The sequence below is a fragment of the Crocodylus siamensis genome, chromosome 14, assembly GCF_052110815.1.
Source record: "Crocodylus siamensis isolate JL-2025a chromosome 14, ASM5211081v1, whole genome shotgun sequence".
Taxonomy (NCBI): domain Eukaryota; kingdom Metazoa; phylum Chordata; order Crocodylia; family Crocodylidae; genus Crocodylus; species Crocodylus siamensis.
In genome coordinates, this window is record NC_143408.1 from 25,852,593 (window position 1) to 25,873,186 (window position 20,594).

Sequence of the window (20,594 nt, forward strand, 5' to 3'; positions counted from 1 at the left end):
AATTAGATATTTGCCAAAAAAAAAATGTCTTTATTTGCAAGCTTTCAACACAGGCACCTCTCATCAGGCATAGGAAATTGCAAAGATTGTAATGGCATGGATATCTCAGGCAAGGTTCTTTGGATGGATGCGATCCCTTTGATTAGCCCAACTAAATATATGTGCATGCATCGTTCTGGTAGCCGTGTTGGTCCGAAACAAGTTTTTTGTATGTCATTTCGGAAATGCATCTGGAGCTCCCTTGCAAAGCCAAGCCAAGCAGCAAACCCCCCTGCTGTAGATACGAGTGATTCCCGGTGCAGATCCAGACCATCTTTTGCAGGCGGCTGCAACCGTTTCTCCTGTGTCTCTCTACAGTACCTCCTTGATGCTTATTGCACTGTACTATTTGTGGCCAGCATGGGTGGAAGAACACAGTGAGGTGCCACCCCCTTCTCCCTTCCAACCCCACCAAAGCAAATCCAGGACGGCGCAGGGATCTCTGTTGTGCGTGTGTGCTGAGGCTGGGACTGTCACTCATTCTCTGATCAGCTCCTGCAAGCAGCTAGAGAGCAGCTGGCAAAATCCAATAAAAAATACCCCGAACCCAATTTGAACAAACAACAACAACAACAACAATAATCATTAAAAAAAAAATTGCATTGCATCTGAATACCCATCTGCACCAGCTCCTCTTGAAGGAAACCTATATATTTTTTTGCAAGCAACTTCTCCATCAGCAGATTGCAATGCTGCAAACTAAGGATCTCATCTGGGCTTTATTTTTCCTCGGGACTGCAGGTACGTGCATCCATGTGTTATCTGGGGAGAGATGCATGGGGCTTTGCTCCTGAGGAAGGGGGGGCATTGCATGTCTGAGGGTCTGCTGGTGCAGCTGGAGGCTGCTGTGCGCGAGCAGGGAGGCAGTGGGCTTTGCTTTTGTGTGTGTGTGTTTCCTAGAAGCCCAGAGCTTGCACGGATTTGTGCCCCCCAGGGCATGGCAGGGGCTGGAGAGCTCCCTCCTTCATTGCTGCATTGCTGAGGCAGGGGGCATTTTTCTTTTCTTTTTGGGGGTGGGGTGGTGAAAAGGGGCTGCCTCCAGCTGAGCACACAGCAAACAATGGAGACTTTTTTTTTTTTCCGGGGGGGGGGTGCCCACAATGGAGATGCAGCGTGAGGGGCTGGGGGGGGGTGTTCAGCTGAGGAGGAGGAGGAGGAGGATGCTCTTCCTCTTTGCCCGCAAACGGTGCGGAGATGCCGCGCGATAGGGGAATCGCTCTGTACGTCCGTGTGTGTGTGTGCGTGCGTGCGTGCGTGTGTGTGTGTGGGGGGGGGAAATGGAACGCGGCGCAGCCAATCAGCGCCCGCCGGCCCCGAGCGGGAAACGCCGTTAGGGGCTCGGGCCCCAACGTTCGTCGAGGCCCCGCCCCTCGGGGCTGCCCCCCCACTCGCCTCAGCGCCACCAAAGTGCCCCCCCCCCCGTCAGCTTCACGGGGGGCGGTGCATTGTGCCCCCCCTCCTGGCCAGGCTCCCCCATGCATTCCTCTCTGTGTCTGCCCCCAACAGCCTGTGGCTCTGCTGGAGCTGGGTGCCCACCCGTGTCTTGGCCCTTCTGACCCTACAAATCTCTGAAATCTGCCGTGCCAGCAGGCCCTGTCCCATCATCCAGTCTGACCCCTTGCCCTGGGCAGGAAAGAGCACTGGGGTCAAGTGACCCCATCGTGCTGCTCCCCTGGAGCTGGGTGCCCACCCATGTGTATTTGCCCCCCAACAGGGTGCGGCTTCTCTGGGGCTGGGTGCCCCCTGTGTATCTTTGCCCCTCGGCATCGTGTGGCTCCCCTGGAGCTGGGTGCCCACCCATACCCTCAGTATCTTGACAGCAGCCACGCCGGGGTGCTGCCTCATCCCTGCCTCCTGTCTAGTCGGCCATGCACAAGGGTGGCCCTCCAGCAGCCCAGCCCAGGCCCTGCTGCCCTCCACACCGGCTGGAAGGTGGCCTCTCCAAAGCCCCACGCACTCCAGGATGCAGCTGCCCAACTGCGCTGCTCCCACCAACCTGCCACCATATGTTTGCTCCCCAACTTGCCATCAGGGTCCTATGTCTCGTCTACCGCAGCCCTCCCCCAAATCTTCAGCAATAACCTCCAGCTGCTAGGGCACAGCCCTACCTTTGCAACACACCTCTGCTTCTGCCCAAAATGACCCCACCCCACCTTGGTCGCAGCTGTTCCCACTCCCCGTGGTGTCATCATGAGCTGATGATTCTTGCCTGTGTCTGGGCAGTCATGGCTACCGCTGCTCCACCCATGTTCACGACCAACCACTGTCATTTCAGGGATTGCACAATTACTACCATCCCTAATCAGAGCCGCCAACTGGCACCTACAGTCACTACCTTATCCTGCTTCTGCTCCCCACATGACTCAAACGCACCCCAGCTACAGCCCTACTTAATAGGCAACCCCCTCCCATTTTACTGTACAGTTTCCTCCTAACATAGGCATTGCTCCAAAGCTGCTGTTTGAGTGTTTTTTTATGTGCATTTTTCCCCATTAGATTAAAATCCCAATAGGGAGAGTGTTGATTCCCCGCTGGAAGCTCGAGGCTTAACACTACCATGCTCCCCTAGCCGCACCCTTTGCTCACTACTGCCATGTACCTTCTTTCTTTCCCCCTTTATCCGGCTAGACACCTCTCTTTCCCCAGCCACCACATCACACACACACACACACACACACGCATGCAAAGCTAGACACCTACCTTTCCCCAGCCATCGCACCACACACAGGCACATTCATGCAAGGCATTCTCAATATGTGGAGGAGGAAGACAGTGGGTTTTCCAACACACAGACTGAGGTAAGCAATGCTTTGTGAAAGGGAAATATATATATGCACATATCACCTGCTGCCCCACTCAAAAGGTTATTTTTTCCAGTAATAACATTAATAAATGCCAGAATGCTTAAGGAGCGGCAAGGATCGAATCTGACTGTTAAGTCAGCTTTGCATGGAGAATAGAAAAAACCCCCCAAAATATTAAAAAGCCCGAATAAAGCAGCAACACAATATATAATGCAAGCAACACCCAGCTCACCTCTGGTGCCTTCAGTCTTAAGGGATCCTGCTTTAATTTGCTAAGCCTTATCTCCTGTCTTCCCCACCCCACCATGAGAGGGAGTGAGAAGCCACTAAAGAAGGGAAAGCCAAGGAAGAAAAAGAGGTAGTGATATGAACCGTGGTAATGCTAATTAAAACCCCATTCTCTCTTTACAGTATCTTAACTGTAGGAAAATGCAGGAGATAGATGTGTATAAGTGAGGGAACCCTGAATGGAGGATTGTCTGAGAAGCGGTCACCCTGGGGGGTGGGAACAAAAGCATTCCCTTTGCATCTTTTAAAATAACCCTGCCTTTTGTATATATTCCTGTGTCCTGGGATAGTAACGCCTTAATTTACTCTTAAATTAAAACAACATTCTTTTATAACTCAGAGGTTGATTTATAGACACAACAGATGGCTCATCTCCTTTCGTTTACATCCCGAGAACTATAGTTTCTTAAAATAATAGACTATTTTGTATAAACTTCACACTGTTGACATATGGACGGGAAGAGTCCTGACCTGATGGTTGATTTTTTTTTTTTTCAAGAACATTAAATTTAATATAAATTTAATGAATTCCCAGTGTTTAAGTCTTTAGGAGTGTTAAAGCACTGTGGCTGCTCTCCAGACTGAAAGTGCCTTCACGTTTTCCTGGCTGGTATCCAGAAATATATTTTACGGATAGACCTTCTTGCCTTAGGGTATAAGGAGAGATGGGCTTTTGGTTGTTAAAAGAAGGCATGAACTTTTAAAAAAAATTTTAATGCCATGGGTTTGCCTTGACTGGGTGTCAGAAAAGCAGAACCAATTGATGGGGGGAGGGAGAAGGACGGGGTACTGCACCTGCTGCCATCAGTCTGCAGGGAACAGCAAGAAGCACTAGTAAGACAAAAGCACATTTTATTTTCTTATAAAAGACCATCCTGCATTTTATTGATCAGTCAACACATCTGCCTGTGTGTATGGAGTGTGTGCAGGTTCTTATTTTTCAGGTGGCTTTTGAAGTATTGTTTTTTCAGGACAACATGCTTTTTAGTATGAATTTCATCCATCAGGAGGAGAATTCTGCTCTGTTGTGTCTCATCTCATGAACAGTGAGGCAAAGGCTGGGGATTTTTAAAAAGAATTTCTCCAAAACCAGTTAGGGAAGAAGCTCTTTCTCATTTTGAGGCATATGTGTTCTTAAAGAAATGATTTGAAGAATGTACATGGATCCCTTAAGAAGTTTTTTTTATTATCTTCTTTATTTTATATCATGGTGGAGATATGAGGTTTGAGAATGAGTGAGTAAACTGATTCAACTGTAAATAGGGAAGTTTGAAAAACAATTGGAACGCCAGCTAAAAAAACCTCCTACTTCTTCTAATTGCCTTCTATATATATTTAGCATATTTGGGAGTAGCCTGGCCATAGGTGTGGCTGTGAGCAGAACTACAGCTCCCAGGCATCTCTTTGCTTCTTAATGAGATGCTTTGCGCATGACTGCGAAAGACTTGATGTGTTGGTCCCCCCCCCCCCCCAAATCTTGATTGGAAAAAAAGAGCCGCTGGGTGCACAGACATTTGTCAGCCATCAAAATCACAGAAGCAAATTTGACAGTCAGATTTGTGATGGCTGTGGCTCCTTTTGTTTGAGAAAGCACATTGCCAAACTTTGAAACCCTTGCTGATGCAAAGGGATGCAAATTAGTTGGGTTTGGCTGTAGTGCCATTATGCCCTTTCAGTTCATGGTGTTGAAATGCAGCCTCTGCTGCAGCTGCTCAGTAGTAGTATTGCCTTTTGATGTTAGCCTGAGAGCCAAATGGCAGGCTTTCAGGCACTTTTAATGCATTGCATTTATACGTTTCTGAGGGAGTCACCAGTAAGTGGAGGAATGGGTATTTTACATGTCATTTTTAGTTTACAATACTAATGTTGGAGTGTTCTCCCCAAGGGAAAAGAAATAGATAAGGGATCAAGGGAAATAATGGTAAATGAAATCATCTTTTCACTCCTGATATCTTATACTTCATTAGCAGTATCAGGACAGGATGGGAAAGCAGGCATTCACCATCTTGAATAAGTCATACTTGGATGTCTGAAACCTACCAAATATGAATGTTGCCGAAAATGTGCCAAAATGCACAGAGTACATAATGAAGATTATAGTTGATCTGAAAATGACCAAGGCTTGATGATTTTGGCTATCACTTTATCTAGAGTTGGATTCCAGCTGTGAAAATCTGAGGTTACTTCAGTTTTGTCACTTATGAGAGAGAGGTTATGGATAATTTTTGTAAGATTATTGTCTGACCAAAGGTAAAATGATGATAGCCTTAGTAAAAATGACTCGGAGACTCAAGAGGCTCCTTCCTGTGTTGCCAGGAAGGAAGCATACCTTTTGGGAGCAGATTACTGCCCGGATTCGGCTTTGCTATAGAATGTGTGGATTCAGTTGACATCAGCTGAGCTAACGCCTGCTGATTTTGGTCTCGGAGTTCTTTCTTTCTCTCTTACTAGTAGATGGTGGATTTTTTTTTAGACATGAAGGTGGCAGCTATCTTTGCAGATCATGCAATCTGTACTAGACTAGGAAGGAGTCTGTTTTTTTGTTTTGGTGGTTGCATTTCTTCCACTATGTGGTGGCATTTGGAAATTCTGGACTTCATTCTTTCAGTTGATGACCTCCAAAGCATGCTGTCATTATTCATCTGTACTCTCAGACCTTTCCTGAAGGTGGGAGTGAGTGGGAGATGCAGGATGTGGCTGGCACTTTTGTTGGAAATGGCTCAGGTTTTCTAGGAATTGTGTTTGTAAGAGGCTTGAGTGTGTTGTATATTTTGAACGTGTCGAATTCTTCCAGAATCTGAGATAGGAGCAGATGAAATAGGCAAACAAGTGGGTGAGCCATCATCTTTCCAGTAATGGTTCCTTCATTTTCTTAGAAACACAGTCAGCCTTTCCCACTGAGAGCCAGGATGTCATAAAATCATGCATTAACAGCTACACTGAAGAAGATGCTTTTGGGAATATTCTTATAGTACTTCCTGGCTAGATAAGTTAACTAGCTTAAGATGTATCACATATAAGAGGTGAATAATTGATGTGCATATCCAGCAATTCTTTGCATTGCTGAATTGGTTGAAATGTGTTTACAACAGAAACAAGGGAGAGATGGATGCTTTGGGCAATTGTGGTGTTTGCTCCTGAAGGCGTAAGGGTTTCTCAACTTTTTGCAATATATTCATTGTCAAATCACTCATTTAAAGTAGCCAGATTTTCAGCTCAGCCATAGGCTAACATCTTTTCTTACCCCAAATCAGGGAATGTCTCTTTCTCCCTCCCTTTCTGTCCCGCATCCCCAAGATATCTGAGCTATCTGTTAGGGACTTTGGCACCCTAGGACAGGGGTGGGCAATTATTTTGGGCAGAGGGCCACTTACTGAGTTTCGGCAAGCCATTGTGGGCTGCAGTCCTGGACAAGGTTGTTAAAGTCCAGGGCAGATAAATGTTAATTTTCTAAATTTTGTAGGGGCCCGGTGGGTGGGATAGAATGGCCTGGCAGGCCGCATCTGGCCCACCCCTGCCCTAGGAGGATCTGCTCCATAGTCGCAACAAGTCAACAGGTGTCTTGACATCAGCAGGCTTTAGATCAGAACCATGATGACCTACAACTGCAAGCACAGCCCTCAGTGAGCATGCACTCACTTATACTTGCAGTTTGTGATGACATAGATGGTCTCTATTTGAAAATCTGATGCAAAAATATTAAGGTTAGATAGTTAGGAACAATCTAAATCTGGTTGATTTTTTCCAACTGTTTGTGTCCTAGCTCTTGCGAGAGGACTATTGCAGAGATGTGCAGAACTGTAATGTGAGGACTGGAGGATGGAGGATGTCCTGATTTACCCCAAGTGAGGTAGAGTGTTGTGAAGAAAAAAATCCATAAAAGAGATTTCCTATTCTAAGCCAAATTTCTATTAGGTTATTTCCATAGAACAAAGAATAAAAAACTTTCAAAGTCCATATCTCTTCTGTTACTTAATTCATAAGATAGTTTAGTTTTTACATCCTTTCAAGATGGTAGCCAGTTAAGTAATATATGAACTTTCAAAACACAATTAAAAAAAAATCTTTGGGAAATGGAATATGTGGCAAGAAGTGAATATTCTGCTGAATAGTGATTTGAAAATAGTGTTTTTTGTAAGGATGTTTTACTAAAAAGAATTCAGTACGAATATATTTAGACTTTTGTGCTTGCTTTTCTCCATCTGACAATATTGAACCGTAATTCATTGTTCAAAGAACAGCCAAGAGATATCCCTTGAGATTTGCTTGTTATTAGGCTGGGTGACAATAAAAATCTTTTGTCTTACACATTCCTTTTAAGCTCTGCTAACATTGAAGATTTTTGCAGTGTTAGTCACAGGTCTAAAAAAAAAAAAGAAGAAACTAACAAGAATAGTTGTCAGCTGTTGGTGTGGAAAGCGCTTGTTGGTTCACACCCTTTGGACAAAACCCACACAATGAATCAAGCAAGCAGAATAATCTTAGGACAGAAGGGTAGGGAAAATTAATTTTAAGAAAGATTTTGCAATATTTTAAGTACTCTAGATATTGTTACCCTCACATCTTTTCTGGGGGAAAAAAACCACAAATGTTTTACTTAGAGGTGAAAGCTTTTTTAAAATTTTATAATAACTGGGTCATGCAAAATCAAGGTGGATTGGTACTTTTCGTATTTTCATGATTTGGCCAATACAGTGCGTAGGAATTGTTGATTTTGTTTAATGCTGATTATGGCTATAAAAATAGATGCAATGGCCAATAGTTTAAATATTTCAGCTTCAGCTGCACTCTTAATTTATAGTGAATGATGCACGAGTCAACCTTGAAGAGTCAAAGAAAGATAAATGTGAATCCATAATTTCTGTCACTGTTTTAGGATTAACACAAAGTTACTTGATCACTAACTTGAGGTGTGATTCTGAAGGTGGGGGGGGGTGGGGGAAGTTTTCAAAACTGTCAGAACACATAAGGGATGACGAGCCCGTAAAGAACTCGGAAGGGTTTAGAATGAGAAGTGAGTCACCTAACATATTCAGGCTACAGTTTGAGGTCATTTTAGGCAAAGTATGGTTTATTGGTGCTTGAAGTGGAAAGTTCATGCCACAGGAGGGTCCTGGCCTGGTTGTATAGATGAAGTGATGTTGACAAGGTGACAGGAGACGAAGAATAGAGGGTGGTGAAACTTTTATTCATGAAAATAGAAAAAGCAATGTCTCCAATTCTGAATAGGTCTTTACATTTCTCACGTATCTTGTGCAAAGATCAATCAAGCACTCTGAAACAACATTTTAAGAAATTGTCTCAAGTGTATTATGTTTAATTAAGCACCAAGGTCTTCACTATTACATGTGTCATTTAAATTACTACTGTTTAGTAAGTGCATGGTATTGTCTTAGATCTGTTTTGTGACTTGTGAAGTTCTTTGCCTTCAAGAAATTTTTGAACTTTTAGGAAGGAAGGTACTCAGTTCTTTCTGGGTTTAAATGCAGTCATTTTTAAGCAAACAGTACTATCATTAAGGATTAGCAGTTGAAAAACTAGGTTTGTCACTGTGTTCATAGCTAAGGAAGTAGAGCCTAGATTTCAATATGATACAAAAGATTGAAACAGCCAGTTTGGCATTGTTTACATAATATTGGCAAATGGGTCCTAATGTTTGGTGTTATTGCATAATCTTATGTTTAAAAATAAACAGTGGAAATAATTGAAGAAACCTCGGAGTTTAGAAATGCTTGTTGGTGGTTCTTCACAGCCCTCTAAAAAAGCAGGCTGTCTTTGCATATTAATCACTCTTTGAAAGGAAGTTTGCCTTATTTGCATTGTGCATGCTCTGAGGAGTCCCATAGTGCCCCTGAGAAAAAAAGGGGGGAATTGTAATTGTTGTGCTGAAAAGGGTTTTTATTCCATTCAAGTGGAAAGACTGAAAGCAGGAGAATTAGTGCAGTGTTTTGTGGAAGAACAGTCGCATTTGGTCACTGCATTTCATGTGGAGCAGTCCTAGCTTGTAAGGACCCCGAGCTCTGGGGGCAGGCTCATCACTGTGTGATGTAATCTGTAGCACTAAAGATACGCTAAGGTACCTGCACAAATAGCCTTTGGGTTATCTTTTCATGTAAGAAAGAATTGCAGTAACATATTGGTGATGTGTGTGATGTTTTATCTTTGCCTTCTATTGTGTTGATGATCGTGGGTTTCTCAGTCGCCTTCCTTGTGGAAGATGTGCAATACGTAGTGATTCAGGAGACTTTTTTTTTCAGGCAACCTATTTTTTTCAGAGGGAAGTAGATTTCTAGGTCTGATTCACCACTCAATTACTCTAGTTTTATGCTAGTGCAACTGTGTTGCTCTGGTATTAAAGCGGAGTATTGCAGTGATGAATAAGGCCCCTTGTCTTGGTTTCTTTTACTAAAATTGCAAGTCCAGAAAAGAGAAATCTTAGGTTTGCTGTTGCTTTTATGTACAATATTCTTATAGGAGGCAGAAAAATGTCAAGTTGATGGTTGAGACGAGTCTTCATTTCCTTGAACCAAAAAAAAAAGAAAGTAATTTTTTTTGAGTTTTTAAAATGTGAGTTTTGGGAGTGGTAACCACTTTTTGAAGAGGAATATCTCTCTCTCTCAGGCTGCTTTTCTCAGTATACCTTTATCTGCGGTGAAACTAAGGTTTGAACAAGATTGTGGTATAATGGGAAGAATGAGCCCATTCTGGGTTAGGGGCCACAGCCTGGCCAACAGCTACTGTTTTAAGTGGACATGAGTGTTGGTATAGCCACGTATCTATATAATTTTTTTTCCCATTTTTATGTAGAATAAAGGAATCTATCAAGGAATATTTTTTTCAACTGATAAAAATCATTATTATATACACCCATAAAAGCAGAGAAAAAACCTACGTATTTGTGTTTAATCAATAACCAACAGTGACTACTACTGATCAGTAACAGCTAGGCTGTGAAAAAGGACACGCTTCCTTTGCTTAACTTTTTGCTACCTAGTGGTTTAATGTCTTTCTTTGTGGTGACATTAATTAGTTTAGTCAAGCTATAAAATTATCATTTTCTTTTTAATGTGAATTTGGCAAGGTTGCAAATGAAATAATGTAAATTTGTAGGAGTTTCAAAAATAATTATCCTCCTTTGAATAATTACAGACTGCATAAAAATTCTTGAGCTTTGATATTCTGATTCTGGGTGAAGCTGCTTGAACTTGAGAGAGTCTTTCCAGAAATTAATCACAGGAACTGAACTTCTGATGCTTTTGTTGTTGTCTTTTATAATAGTAAAATATATGGTGTTTGTTTTTCAGTTGAACAGGTACAGTTAATGTTGGGAAAGTATTAGGAGTCTCATTTTTCTGCTTCTCTTGGTCTAGGAAAGAGAGAAAGACATATGAAGGTCTTTAGTGACATTTTTTTCTTTTGTTTCATCAGAATTAAGTGATTTATATTGAATATACACTGCAGGGTATGCTGTAACATATAATACAGTGTATGTAAAGAAAATGGTTTCATAGTACACACAAGCTCTGCATCTGACGGGGTAGCTCTTATGAAACACCATAATGTTGCGACCTCCAAAGTAAGGAGAGTACAGGATGTCCAGAAACCCTGGTCCCTGCTGCCTTGTGTGTTCTCCTTGGTTGGAGAATGTCTAAGGGACGTCCTTCTAACATAAGCTTGTCCTTGCTGCAGCGTTAGGCAGTCAGGAGCAGTTTTTATCTGTTGCTGTATGGCAGAAGCTACAGCCATTGATGCACTGAATATCTGGACTCGGTCCTCTGGCCTTTAGATTGTCTCAGTGGTTTAAAGAGGGGGAATGGTAGGTCTTGGGCAGTCTCCACTCCTCCATGCTCTTGCCTAGACATAAATGTCAGGTGTCTTGGTGTGATGCTCATAGACTTCTCTTACATGTATATCATAATCCAGAGGATCCATGGTTGCCTATTAATTAGCCAAAAGGGTGGAAAAAAACCCATTTCAGGGTGACATAGTATCACTGTTCTATCCCATTTATCTCTCTTTGCCACTGTATAGTCAAAATACCAAAAGTGAGAAGTGCTCCTTAGAAAATCAAATAGTGTGTGTGTGTGTGTGTGTGTGTGTGAGTTAAGAGCAATTATAGTCTTAAAAAAATCGTGAGGACTATCAGATAAACAAAATCAGATAAGGAAGCCGTTATATTTACATGTATTACTCTTTATATATATTTATATTTATTTACTGAATTATTACAATAGCCTAAGCACCGTTATACACAATGTAGCCAGCTGACTGTTGTATGCATTTCAAAGCCATGTTTATTTATCCCTGTGTTTACATTCCTTATAGTTGGTTTATACATGAGTCTCAATAGTATTTACATATATGTTTATAACAGGCATGTCATGACAACTATACAGCATAGAATTTTGAATTTAACACCCCAAATATGTCAAATTCTGTCAGATAATTAAATGTTTGGTTCTTCTAGCGAATTAATACTGGAAGAAACATCACAGTTGTCAAATACTTCTGTATATTGTTTAAGAAAATATAATCAACAGTTATGGTCAGTTGTATTATTTCTTTTAAAATGTCCTAAACCTGCAAAGTGTAAAAAATGAACCACTATAAATGTATTCTAATTGTGGTGTTTGCAAAACGGAATCTCTTAGAATTATAATATGTTTTTGAGGATTGTGAACAAACATACCAAATGACTCCATACTTTCTTAAATGCTTTAAGAACATCTAATCTCTTTGATCTGAGGGATGCTTCCTACTGCTTGGCAGCAAGGTTTCTATGGCTTTTAGTATTTATTATATACTCTCTAGTGGTTTGATATTTTTTAGGAGGAACTCCCTCCCCACTTAACTTGAAATACTACTAAGCACAAGAAGGTATTTACTATTTATTATTTGACCTGCCATGGTTCTAGTAGCGTGTAGGAAAATAATGTATCATTTTATTGCATTTTGATTAAACCGATCTGGGTTATCGTGAGCTTTTGTCATCACCTGGCATTTTGAGTGGTCCCATCAACATTCCTGTTGTCACAACCAGTTTATCTCCTTAAGAACCCAAGACTGGAGGGGATCTCTTAGGTCCTTGAGATCAGTGCTCTGACTTCACTGGTGACCATTTGCACAGAGGTCTATGAAATACAGTCATTTGCTTTGTTGTGCTGCGTGGTATTGTAAAGCTTTACTGGCTTTTCTGGAGCTCACTCACCTTTTCCTACTCTAACCTGTCACTATCCCCAGCTAGAGGGATTAGGAAGAGCAAGTTCCTTCCTTCCCTCACTTTAGGTTGCTAATTAGCATAAAGCATTTTATAAGCTCTGGTACTATTACTGCTTGCTTGTTATTTCCATACAGTTTGCTGTCTCCTTGGGGTGAGTAGATCAGCTGCTGTAGTGATGGCTGCCATACCAAGTAGAGTATTATGATGTGTTTATGGTATACCGCAGAGCTGCATCTTTTGTATTTGCATTGTTCTGAATTTAAAACAGCAACTCAAGAATTGGTCCAGAATGTGGTAATGAGTTACCAATGGAGATTTTAGTGATTGATATGTTCCAGTAGTTCTAATGAATTTGAAAGACCAAAAAAGTGGGCAGGCTGCAGGGAGGGAGTTTTCCCTCACTCAGAGTATCTTCTGTTTCTTCTCTCCCAAGTTTGGCACCTTTCCCCAAGCAATAGAGATTTTATACATGATTTAAAGGCCAGTTGGATTCAGAGTTGTCAAGTTAGTCTTGACCCTAATTAGAGTTTTGTCTGAGTGCACTCAATGGACTGCATTTAGGGAGGGCAACATAGTGCTGTGGAAAATTTTGATTAATGTAAATGTGCCTTGGGCTGGAAAAGGTTGGGAAACACTTGCCTATTAAAATGGTTTTCACTGGTAGGCAGTAGCAAACTAATGGTCAATGGAGGTGCAGCAGATGATGCAGATATGGGCACAGGATGGGTTGGGAGTCTGGAGTGCTGGCCTAGCAAAATATTTCCATAGTGCCAGGCAGTGTCATGATGAGAGGAGCAAAGCTAATTAATTATTATGCTGCCATTTTACTCTAATGTAGCTGTATGACTTATGGTTTGGGAGGTGCCTTTCACAGAATTACCCGAGATAGCTCTGTCCAGAGTGCCTTGAACTAAGGCACCTGCACTGTTGCTGCTTCTGGTTCCAGATTTCACGTGGATGACATTGCATTTATTAAGGTGGGCGGAGGGAGCAATATGTTCAGGGACCACCAGATAGAGCACTGGCTGAAAACTGGGTCTGCTTTGCTGGGAGGACTTGATTCCCTACCTGTACTTTAAATTTTTCATCTGTAAAATGTGGATGATGATACTGAGCTCTTCTGCAAAACACTTTGGAGCTTTATGGATTAAAAAGTGTTACATAAATGTTAGCTATTATTCATGCTGCCATTTGTGTGGGTTTGCTTCTACATGTGGGAGGAAAGTGAGACTTGATGTTTCATGCTAATGTGAGATGAGGCTAAGCAGCTACAATGGTTCTCAGTTTTGAAAAATCAGAATTACTTAGTCTAGGCCCCCTAAAACTGATTTCTCTCACAACAGAGACTTTTTACCAGTATCCGTATGAAGCAGAGGCATTTTGATGAGCGCAAGGTTTTTGGTGATTTTTGCATGGTTTTGCTCATTATTAGGAGGCAAACTCTTTTGCTTGGATGTGTGTCCTTAACGGCCTTTCAGTAGTTGCATACACCTGTACAAAGAATGATTACTGATCTGAGATTCCATCCTTTCCCCTCTCCTCTGAGATCAGACCTACTGACTATTAAGCAATTTTACCTTTTTCAGAATACTTGAATAGCTGGATGAGAGTACATTTACATTTTCAAATTGATCATGCATGATGTTTTTATATAGATTAACAAGTATTGCAATGAGATGTGATAATCTGCTCTACATGTTGAAAAAATAGGATTTTTAATTAATAATAAGAAAAGCAATTCTTGCACTTGAACTGCAGTAATATTTAAGAAATAAGACTATTTGCAATATTTCATAGACTTTTACTTTTATATTAATAGTGATTGATATTTTGTTACAGTGCTACCAGTGAAAATTGTATTTTATTTTCATCAAGTCTACATAGGTGTTTATATGTGCTTTTTAAATACTTGCTGTACTACAAAGATTTTTAGATAGAGAGGACAAGACTGTAGACTTGTGCCTACCACTTGGAACGGCATCTGGTGAGGACCACAGCAATCAGTGCTGATATACAACATATAGTAAAGGCACAGAGTAACAAACCTCAAATATTTATCACTTATTTTATAGTAACTGTGATTTTTAGGTGCTGTGTTAACAATAGCAGGAAAAAAAAAAAACCTTTTCAGACAGAAGTGTGTAATTTTTAAATTTATGTGTCGCATCAGTGCTAAAAATAGTAATATTCAACTTGCATAAAATGAGAGAAGAGGAAAAGCTGGCACAATCAATTGTATACTATTTTTAATAATATTGTTGATTAAAAAGTACTTGCCTGTCTTTGAATTAGAGCTCTTAATATTTTCAATGGGATGTCTCTCTGTTTTAGTTACTTCTACACCTGTTTGAAAAATCCTAAACCAGGAAGTAACAGCTGAATGCACTGGTAACCTGTACATGTGGAAATGTTGTTATGTATGGATTTTTAAATTCATTTGGACCAAAGGAAAAATCAAAAAATGAAGAATACAGTTTTGTCATGAATACAACCCAAAAGTTAACCACAAGCCAAATGGGGGGAAAATCATAATTTTTGTTGCTAGCATCTTGCTCTGTAGCCTGCTGCGAGTTCAGCTGTACTATTACTCCACCAGGTTTACAGAATAATTAATGCCATAAGTAGAATAAGAAGCTTTTGGAGATTCATAACAGTGGCTTCTTATGGATTTAAATTAGTACATGCAAATGAGCCTTGAGATCAAAATGGTAAATCCTACACTGTAGTTGTGTTGTGTTCAGGCCCTGCATTGTTTACTTATCTCTGCAATGTCTTTTGTCTGCAAATGCAGTTGTAATTCATTATTTATTGGGCATACACAAGTAGCTCCAAGTAAAAAGAAAAAAAAGTGGAACAAGAATGTTTTCTTATCAGAAAATGGTTTTATCTCATCCCCTTGTTCTTGAAGACTGTGGCTGAGTGCTGGGACTGTAAGCATCTAGTTGAAGTGAGTGAAGCAGTGCTGCTGATTCCCGTGGAATTTAGCACTTTAAATGGATTAGAACTAAAAATATCTCTGCCTGACATTGCACTGGATTGGGAAACATTTTAAAATTCCTTCATTTATATATTTGATTAATTAAAAAAAAAAATCCAGGGTTGAGCCAGTGAGAGCATTGTTAAATGTAGGCTTCTTTTAGATTTTATTTTGTTCCTGGAAAATCTCAGTGTTGAAAATAATGTTGAGATATATATATTCCTAAAAATGAGACTATAGAACAAATATTTCAAGATGAACATGTACTCCAAATGTTTAAGCAGCATACATAATTTTAGTCATTATATGCATCACAACCTTTACAAAAGTTAAGTCTTCTGCTGTAACTTTTGTGTGTGTTGGTGTACATGGGGTTATTTACCTCTAGAGTATTATCTGCTAGTTATATTTGGCACTGTAAAGTGCATGGTGCCTAAGAGAATAAATATAGATAGCGCCTGGTTTTTCTCTGTGTTCTGTCTTGCGGTCATTTATGTCTTTGCAAAGTGAGTGAAAAGAGTATGTGGAAAAATATGAATAAGAATGGAGGAAAACATAGCTTACCCCAATGAGATGGAATGATTGTGTTGGTTGCTTGTGCTCACTCCATGAACGTTACAGTTGAGTTTTTGATGTGGTTTGTAAGTCATTTTGATGTTAATGGTGAATTTTAATACCGACAGGTTTACACTCAGCTCCCATTTTTGAGAAAGTGCAATATGAGCATGCCTTTATGGTTTGAGCTGAGAGTGTATTTCTTTGTGTGATCTCATTCATGTTGAAATAATGTTTTACCATGGGAAAACAAAATAAACTAATTGGGTGCTTATTTAGAAGCCTGGATCTCCATTACTCAGAGACTGCCATCTCAGGGTTAAAAACTGCATATATCATTTAGTTGTATTTGGATTTTTATTTCATTTGTCAGTTCTCTGGAGGAGACTACCATATTTATTTTGATTGCTGGAGAGATGCCATTGAAATTGCCTTCCATTTTTATTATTGAGGTCTGTTTGGTTCGTTGGTTTGTTTGTTTGTTTTTTCTTGTCAGAGATCTTGATCAGTGGACCCAATGCCAGATGCATGTCTCAGTTACACAAGTCTGAATCAGAAATAAGTAGTGAAATCACTGCAGTTGCTTTGGTACTGCTCCGTATGTGTGCATCTTTGGTTAGAAAGAAACACCATTGTGTTTGGTTCTGGTTGGGAAGGGAATCTAGAAACAGGTTTGCTTCCCAGGTGTTTTGAATCTGCCAGGCCTATAAATTCAGATTGATAAGTAACCCCTTAACTGTAGACATTTGGACCATAGTCTTCCTTTCCTTTCTTTCTGGTGATGTACCACACCTAGAGCTACAGCTTTCCCTTGCTTTATGCTGCACATCTGTTCCTGGAAAATGATACCTAACTCAAATGCGCATAAAGGGAACCCACTTTACAATGTAACAAATAGTGATATGTTCCAAGACCTTGACCCCCAGACCCATTTCTACCGTGTTTGTGTGACAATTTTTATACTCACCAACAGCAGACAGTGCTCACAAGCACAGGAGGGTGGTGAAGGGTCTTCAGTGTCAGACTCCACATCACCAGTAGGAGATACAGGCAGGGTAAAGTCCGTTGGAGAATCAACAGGTACAGGACTCTCATCACTCTCCAACACCAGTGGGGTGGGGCTGGGGGTAGGTGAGTGAGGCTTTGAGACTCTATTTTGCTGTGCGTCACTCCCACAATGTACTGCACAAAGCAGTTAACTGTGGGCTTCCAGCAGGGGGACCTATCAATCTTTGGACAACAGTTGTGTGCCTTGATTTGAGAAGATCTAATTTGATTTGTTGCAAAGTTTAAATATTTGGGAAGTGCAGTTTCAGATGAGGGCATACCTATATATGATCAAGGATTATTAGACCAATGAAAAAATGTGTCAGCCACACAAGATCATTGGATCTAACTGGGAGAAAGGGATGTCAAACTAGAGACTGGTTTCACCTTAATAGCTCTGTAGAGCTTTTACTGTATGCCACAGTTAGGCATATAGGATACTAGGTTGAGAGGCATCACTTGCCAACAGTATATTCATAAATCGCCACAGCGGCCCATGGACCCAACTGGAAATTTCAAGGGTTAAAGCATGTCTGCTGGAGTGTTCAGTTGTATGTCATGCCTGATGTTTCAAACAAAGCTGGAAGTATTTGTGCATTCTTAATTATTTTGCCAGCAAAATAAGTATTTAATCACATTTCGTTTGTCTTAGGTAGGTCATGAGACTTTCCATGGTTTGGTTATTTTGTGTTAATAGCCATAAAGCATACACTGCACTCAGATGCATTTATTGTTTAGGGAAAGAGGATGAGATAGAAAGTCTAGAAAGGTTTTTTTTTTCTGTAATGTTTTTCCTCAGTGTTTTGTCAATTTGTGAGATGTCTGAAAAAGAATGATAATTTTCATCCTTTGTACTTAAAAGGAATGCAACATATTGGTGTTTCCTCCCACAGTTGGCCAACATATTAGGAGCTTAAATTCTGAAAGTTAAGATGCCTTGTTCGAAATGAGACCGTGCATCATCAACCTAATGAACTAAGATAGCAGCAATCCTAGATATTAGCAGAGGCTGGGAAATGCCCGAAGGGACTTGTTTGACATCGGTTTCAATGAAGCATCTATGACTAGCTAAGATGGGTGGGTGAGTTCTAATGGGGCAGGGAGCATGGGAAGAAGAATAAGACACATGTAGGTGGAGCATTACACAAGTTGAGAGCTGAACTTTCGTCCCTAGTGGCATATAGAGTATTATGTACTGGGCCTTCCAGATCAGTTGTTATGTTCCTCTTAAAAGGTATTGAATTGCAGGAATCTACTGGATGTACAGGAATGTGTTAAGTTCTTGATATGCACCTCTGAGAGGGGCTACCATCTGGAGCTGTATAATTGCACAAAACAGCTATTTCTTTTTTGGGTAGCAGAAGATGTAGCAAAAAGCTTGTTCCTAGATTTTGTTCACTTCTGGGACATTTTGAAACAACCTAATTACAAATCCATATACTGTTTGGTCTTTTATATAGTAACATACTCGGCCCCTGTTAATTTTTGGCCCATGTTTACTTTATCTGGTTGCAGTTTGACTTCTTGTGGGTCCACAAACCTTTACTGATGAGCAGGAATCAGATACCTGACCTGGTCTTACTTTCCTGCTTCTCCATTCTCCTATAACAGTGGTTTTCAACCTGTCGTCTGTGGACCCTTGGGGGTCCACAAGCTGTGTCTAAGGAGTCTGTGAAAGATGACTGTGATCATTCAAAACTATGGGAATACCCACACTTGCAATTCAAAGGGTCTGCACCGCCATTCAGAATCTCTAATGGATCTGCACCGTCATTCAAATTTTTTAGAAGTCTGCAAATGAAAAAAGGTTGAAAACCACAGTCCTAGAACATAGGGAAGGCTGTAAAACTGCTACCATAGCGATTCTGCTGCTGTACTGATTGATTAGCTATGTGCATTGCAGAAAAGCTCTGCTGGGGTATTTCAGTTCCCAGGTCATCTTAATATCTACAGGGGTCATAAATTAAAAGACAGGACCACCAGAGGCAGGTATGGCTGAAGGCTTTGGCCCAAATGAAATTCTTTGAACTCCACTAGATGGCACTAATTTATTGTAGTGTCTATAACACTGCCATTCCCTGGAGAAAAAAGAAATGGATCTGGAGATGTATATTGGAACATATTAATTTTGAAATGGGTAAGTTGATTAAAATAATGAAAATCAGCAATACACATGGGGATTCTTTGTGCATCTGCTCCGTGGCAGTCGTCCTGTGAAGGAACAGAAAATGGAGATAATGTTTTGGAGGGTGGGGGCAGAATAATAATAGAAATAAATATTTTTCAGCACCCAATGATAGAAAAAAAGGTCATAAATTTAAGCTATTGGATGGATATATTGATAGATTTACTACTGTTCTGCAGTATACTCTGGAACCTCTCCTTTTGACAAGACTCTTTTAAGACCATATTATATCCACTATTGAAGGGCCATACCAGAGAAATGGCAGGAGGAAGGGCATGGTTGCACCTTAGAGACTAACTGGTTCAGTGAGGAAGGATCTTTTGAAGGCAACAATCTGCTTGGTCAGATGAAATCTCTAAGGTGTGACTTCACCCTGTCTTTTGCCTGATGTAGCCTAATATGGCTCACTACTACTTTGTTCATGTGAAGCACCAGAGAAATGTCTTTCTAAAGAATGTCTTATGATTGTGAATTGCAGATCTATATTTAAAGATGCAAGTGTCTCTGCTTTGAAGTTCTACATTCAAAAGTATGTGTTTTTTCTTTAAAGCTTCAGTGGCATTTGAATATGAAACAACCTTTTTTTTAATAGAAAATGAAATGTCTAACCCTTCCCCCCCCACCCTTTTCAGAATCATGGTAGTGTTACCTGCACTGGACACAACTAAAGTTGAAAGGACAGCTGGTGGATTCAGGAAAAAAGTTTGGCTATGTTTACTTCCAGCTTCTCAAAGGCCATTGATAAATATACAGATAATCTATAATCCCTTTTCAGACTCTTCAGCATCCAGGAGCATGCCAGAAAAGAGGAATATTTTCATTAGAGTAATGGATTATCGATCATACAACTTCTAGATTTGACCTTGATTGATATCAAAATGGAATTAACATTGCAGTGTACTGAGTTTGACAGGAATATATTTCATTCCAGCAACATGGGTAGGAAGGGCCATTCCACTTGTTTCTTTGTGAGTGAGTGACATATACAAACAGAATTGTGCATAGATGCTCTATGGATCACGTATAGTAGCCAACTTACATGCACACTGTTTGCTCAGAGATGACAGCATGCTCATAGGAGCTATATTTGCAGGTCTTTGCAGGGAAGGAACTCTTAAAGCCCTTTTATTTGAACCAGCATGTGATGCGTGGCTTCTGGATCTTGAAGAAAAGAGATTTCTCCTTGAACTTCTTAGCACTCTGCTTTCATTAGGAAAAAACATTGTTTTTTCCACAGATTAGGTTTATTTTACTGGTCACTTTTAAGACATGGTAGACATGATAAATTCTTACCTTCTAGCAACTAGGTATATTTCTTGCTGGAATTCGGGGCTTTCCAGCTGGTTAAATTATGGTCCTTAGGGCTTTTATTGTGGCTGCCAGAGGTGCTGCATTGGGGTGAACACTGCCACTCTTTTCCTGCTCACTCCCTTGCCTGTCTCCGATTTCAGGGTCTTTGGTTGTCCGTGCCAGCTAAAA

The 20,594-nt window shown here is 40.7% G+C and overlaps 1 protein-coding gene across 7 annotated transcripts in view; it reads left to right on the top strand.

Moving 5' to 3' along the window:
- Positions 1-389: 389 nt before the first annotated feature.
- NCAM1 (neural cell adhesion molecule 1) overlaps positions 390-20,594 on the top strand; it is a 214,709-nt gene continuing 194,504 nt past the window's right edge. For 3 of the 7 annotated variants that reach the window (XM_090027742.1, XM_090027743.1, XM_090027744.1), the window contains exon 1: positions 390-780. In XM_090027742.1, the coding sequence (XP_089883868.1) occupies positions 729-780 (52 nt within the window). In that variant the 5' untranslated portion in view covers positions 390-728. The remainder of the gene's footprint in view (positions 781-20,594) is intronic. The other 4 variants (XM_090027745.1, XM_090027746.1, XM_090027747.1 and 1 more) reach the window with 3 other exon arrangements.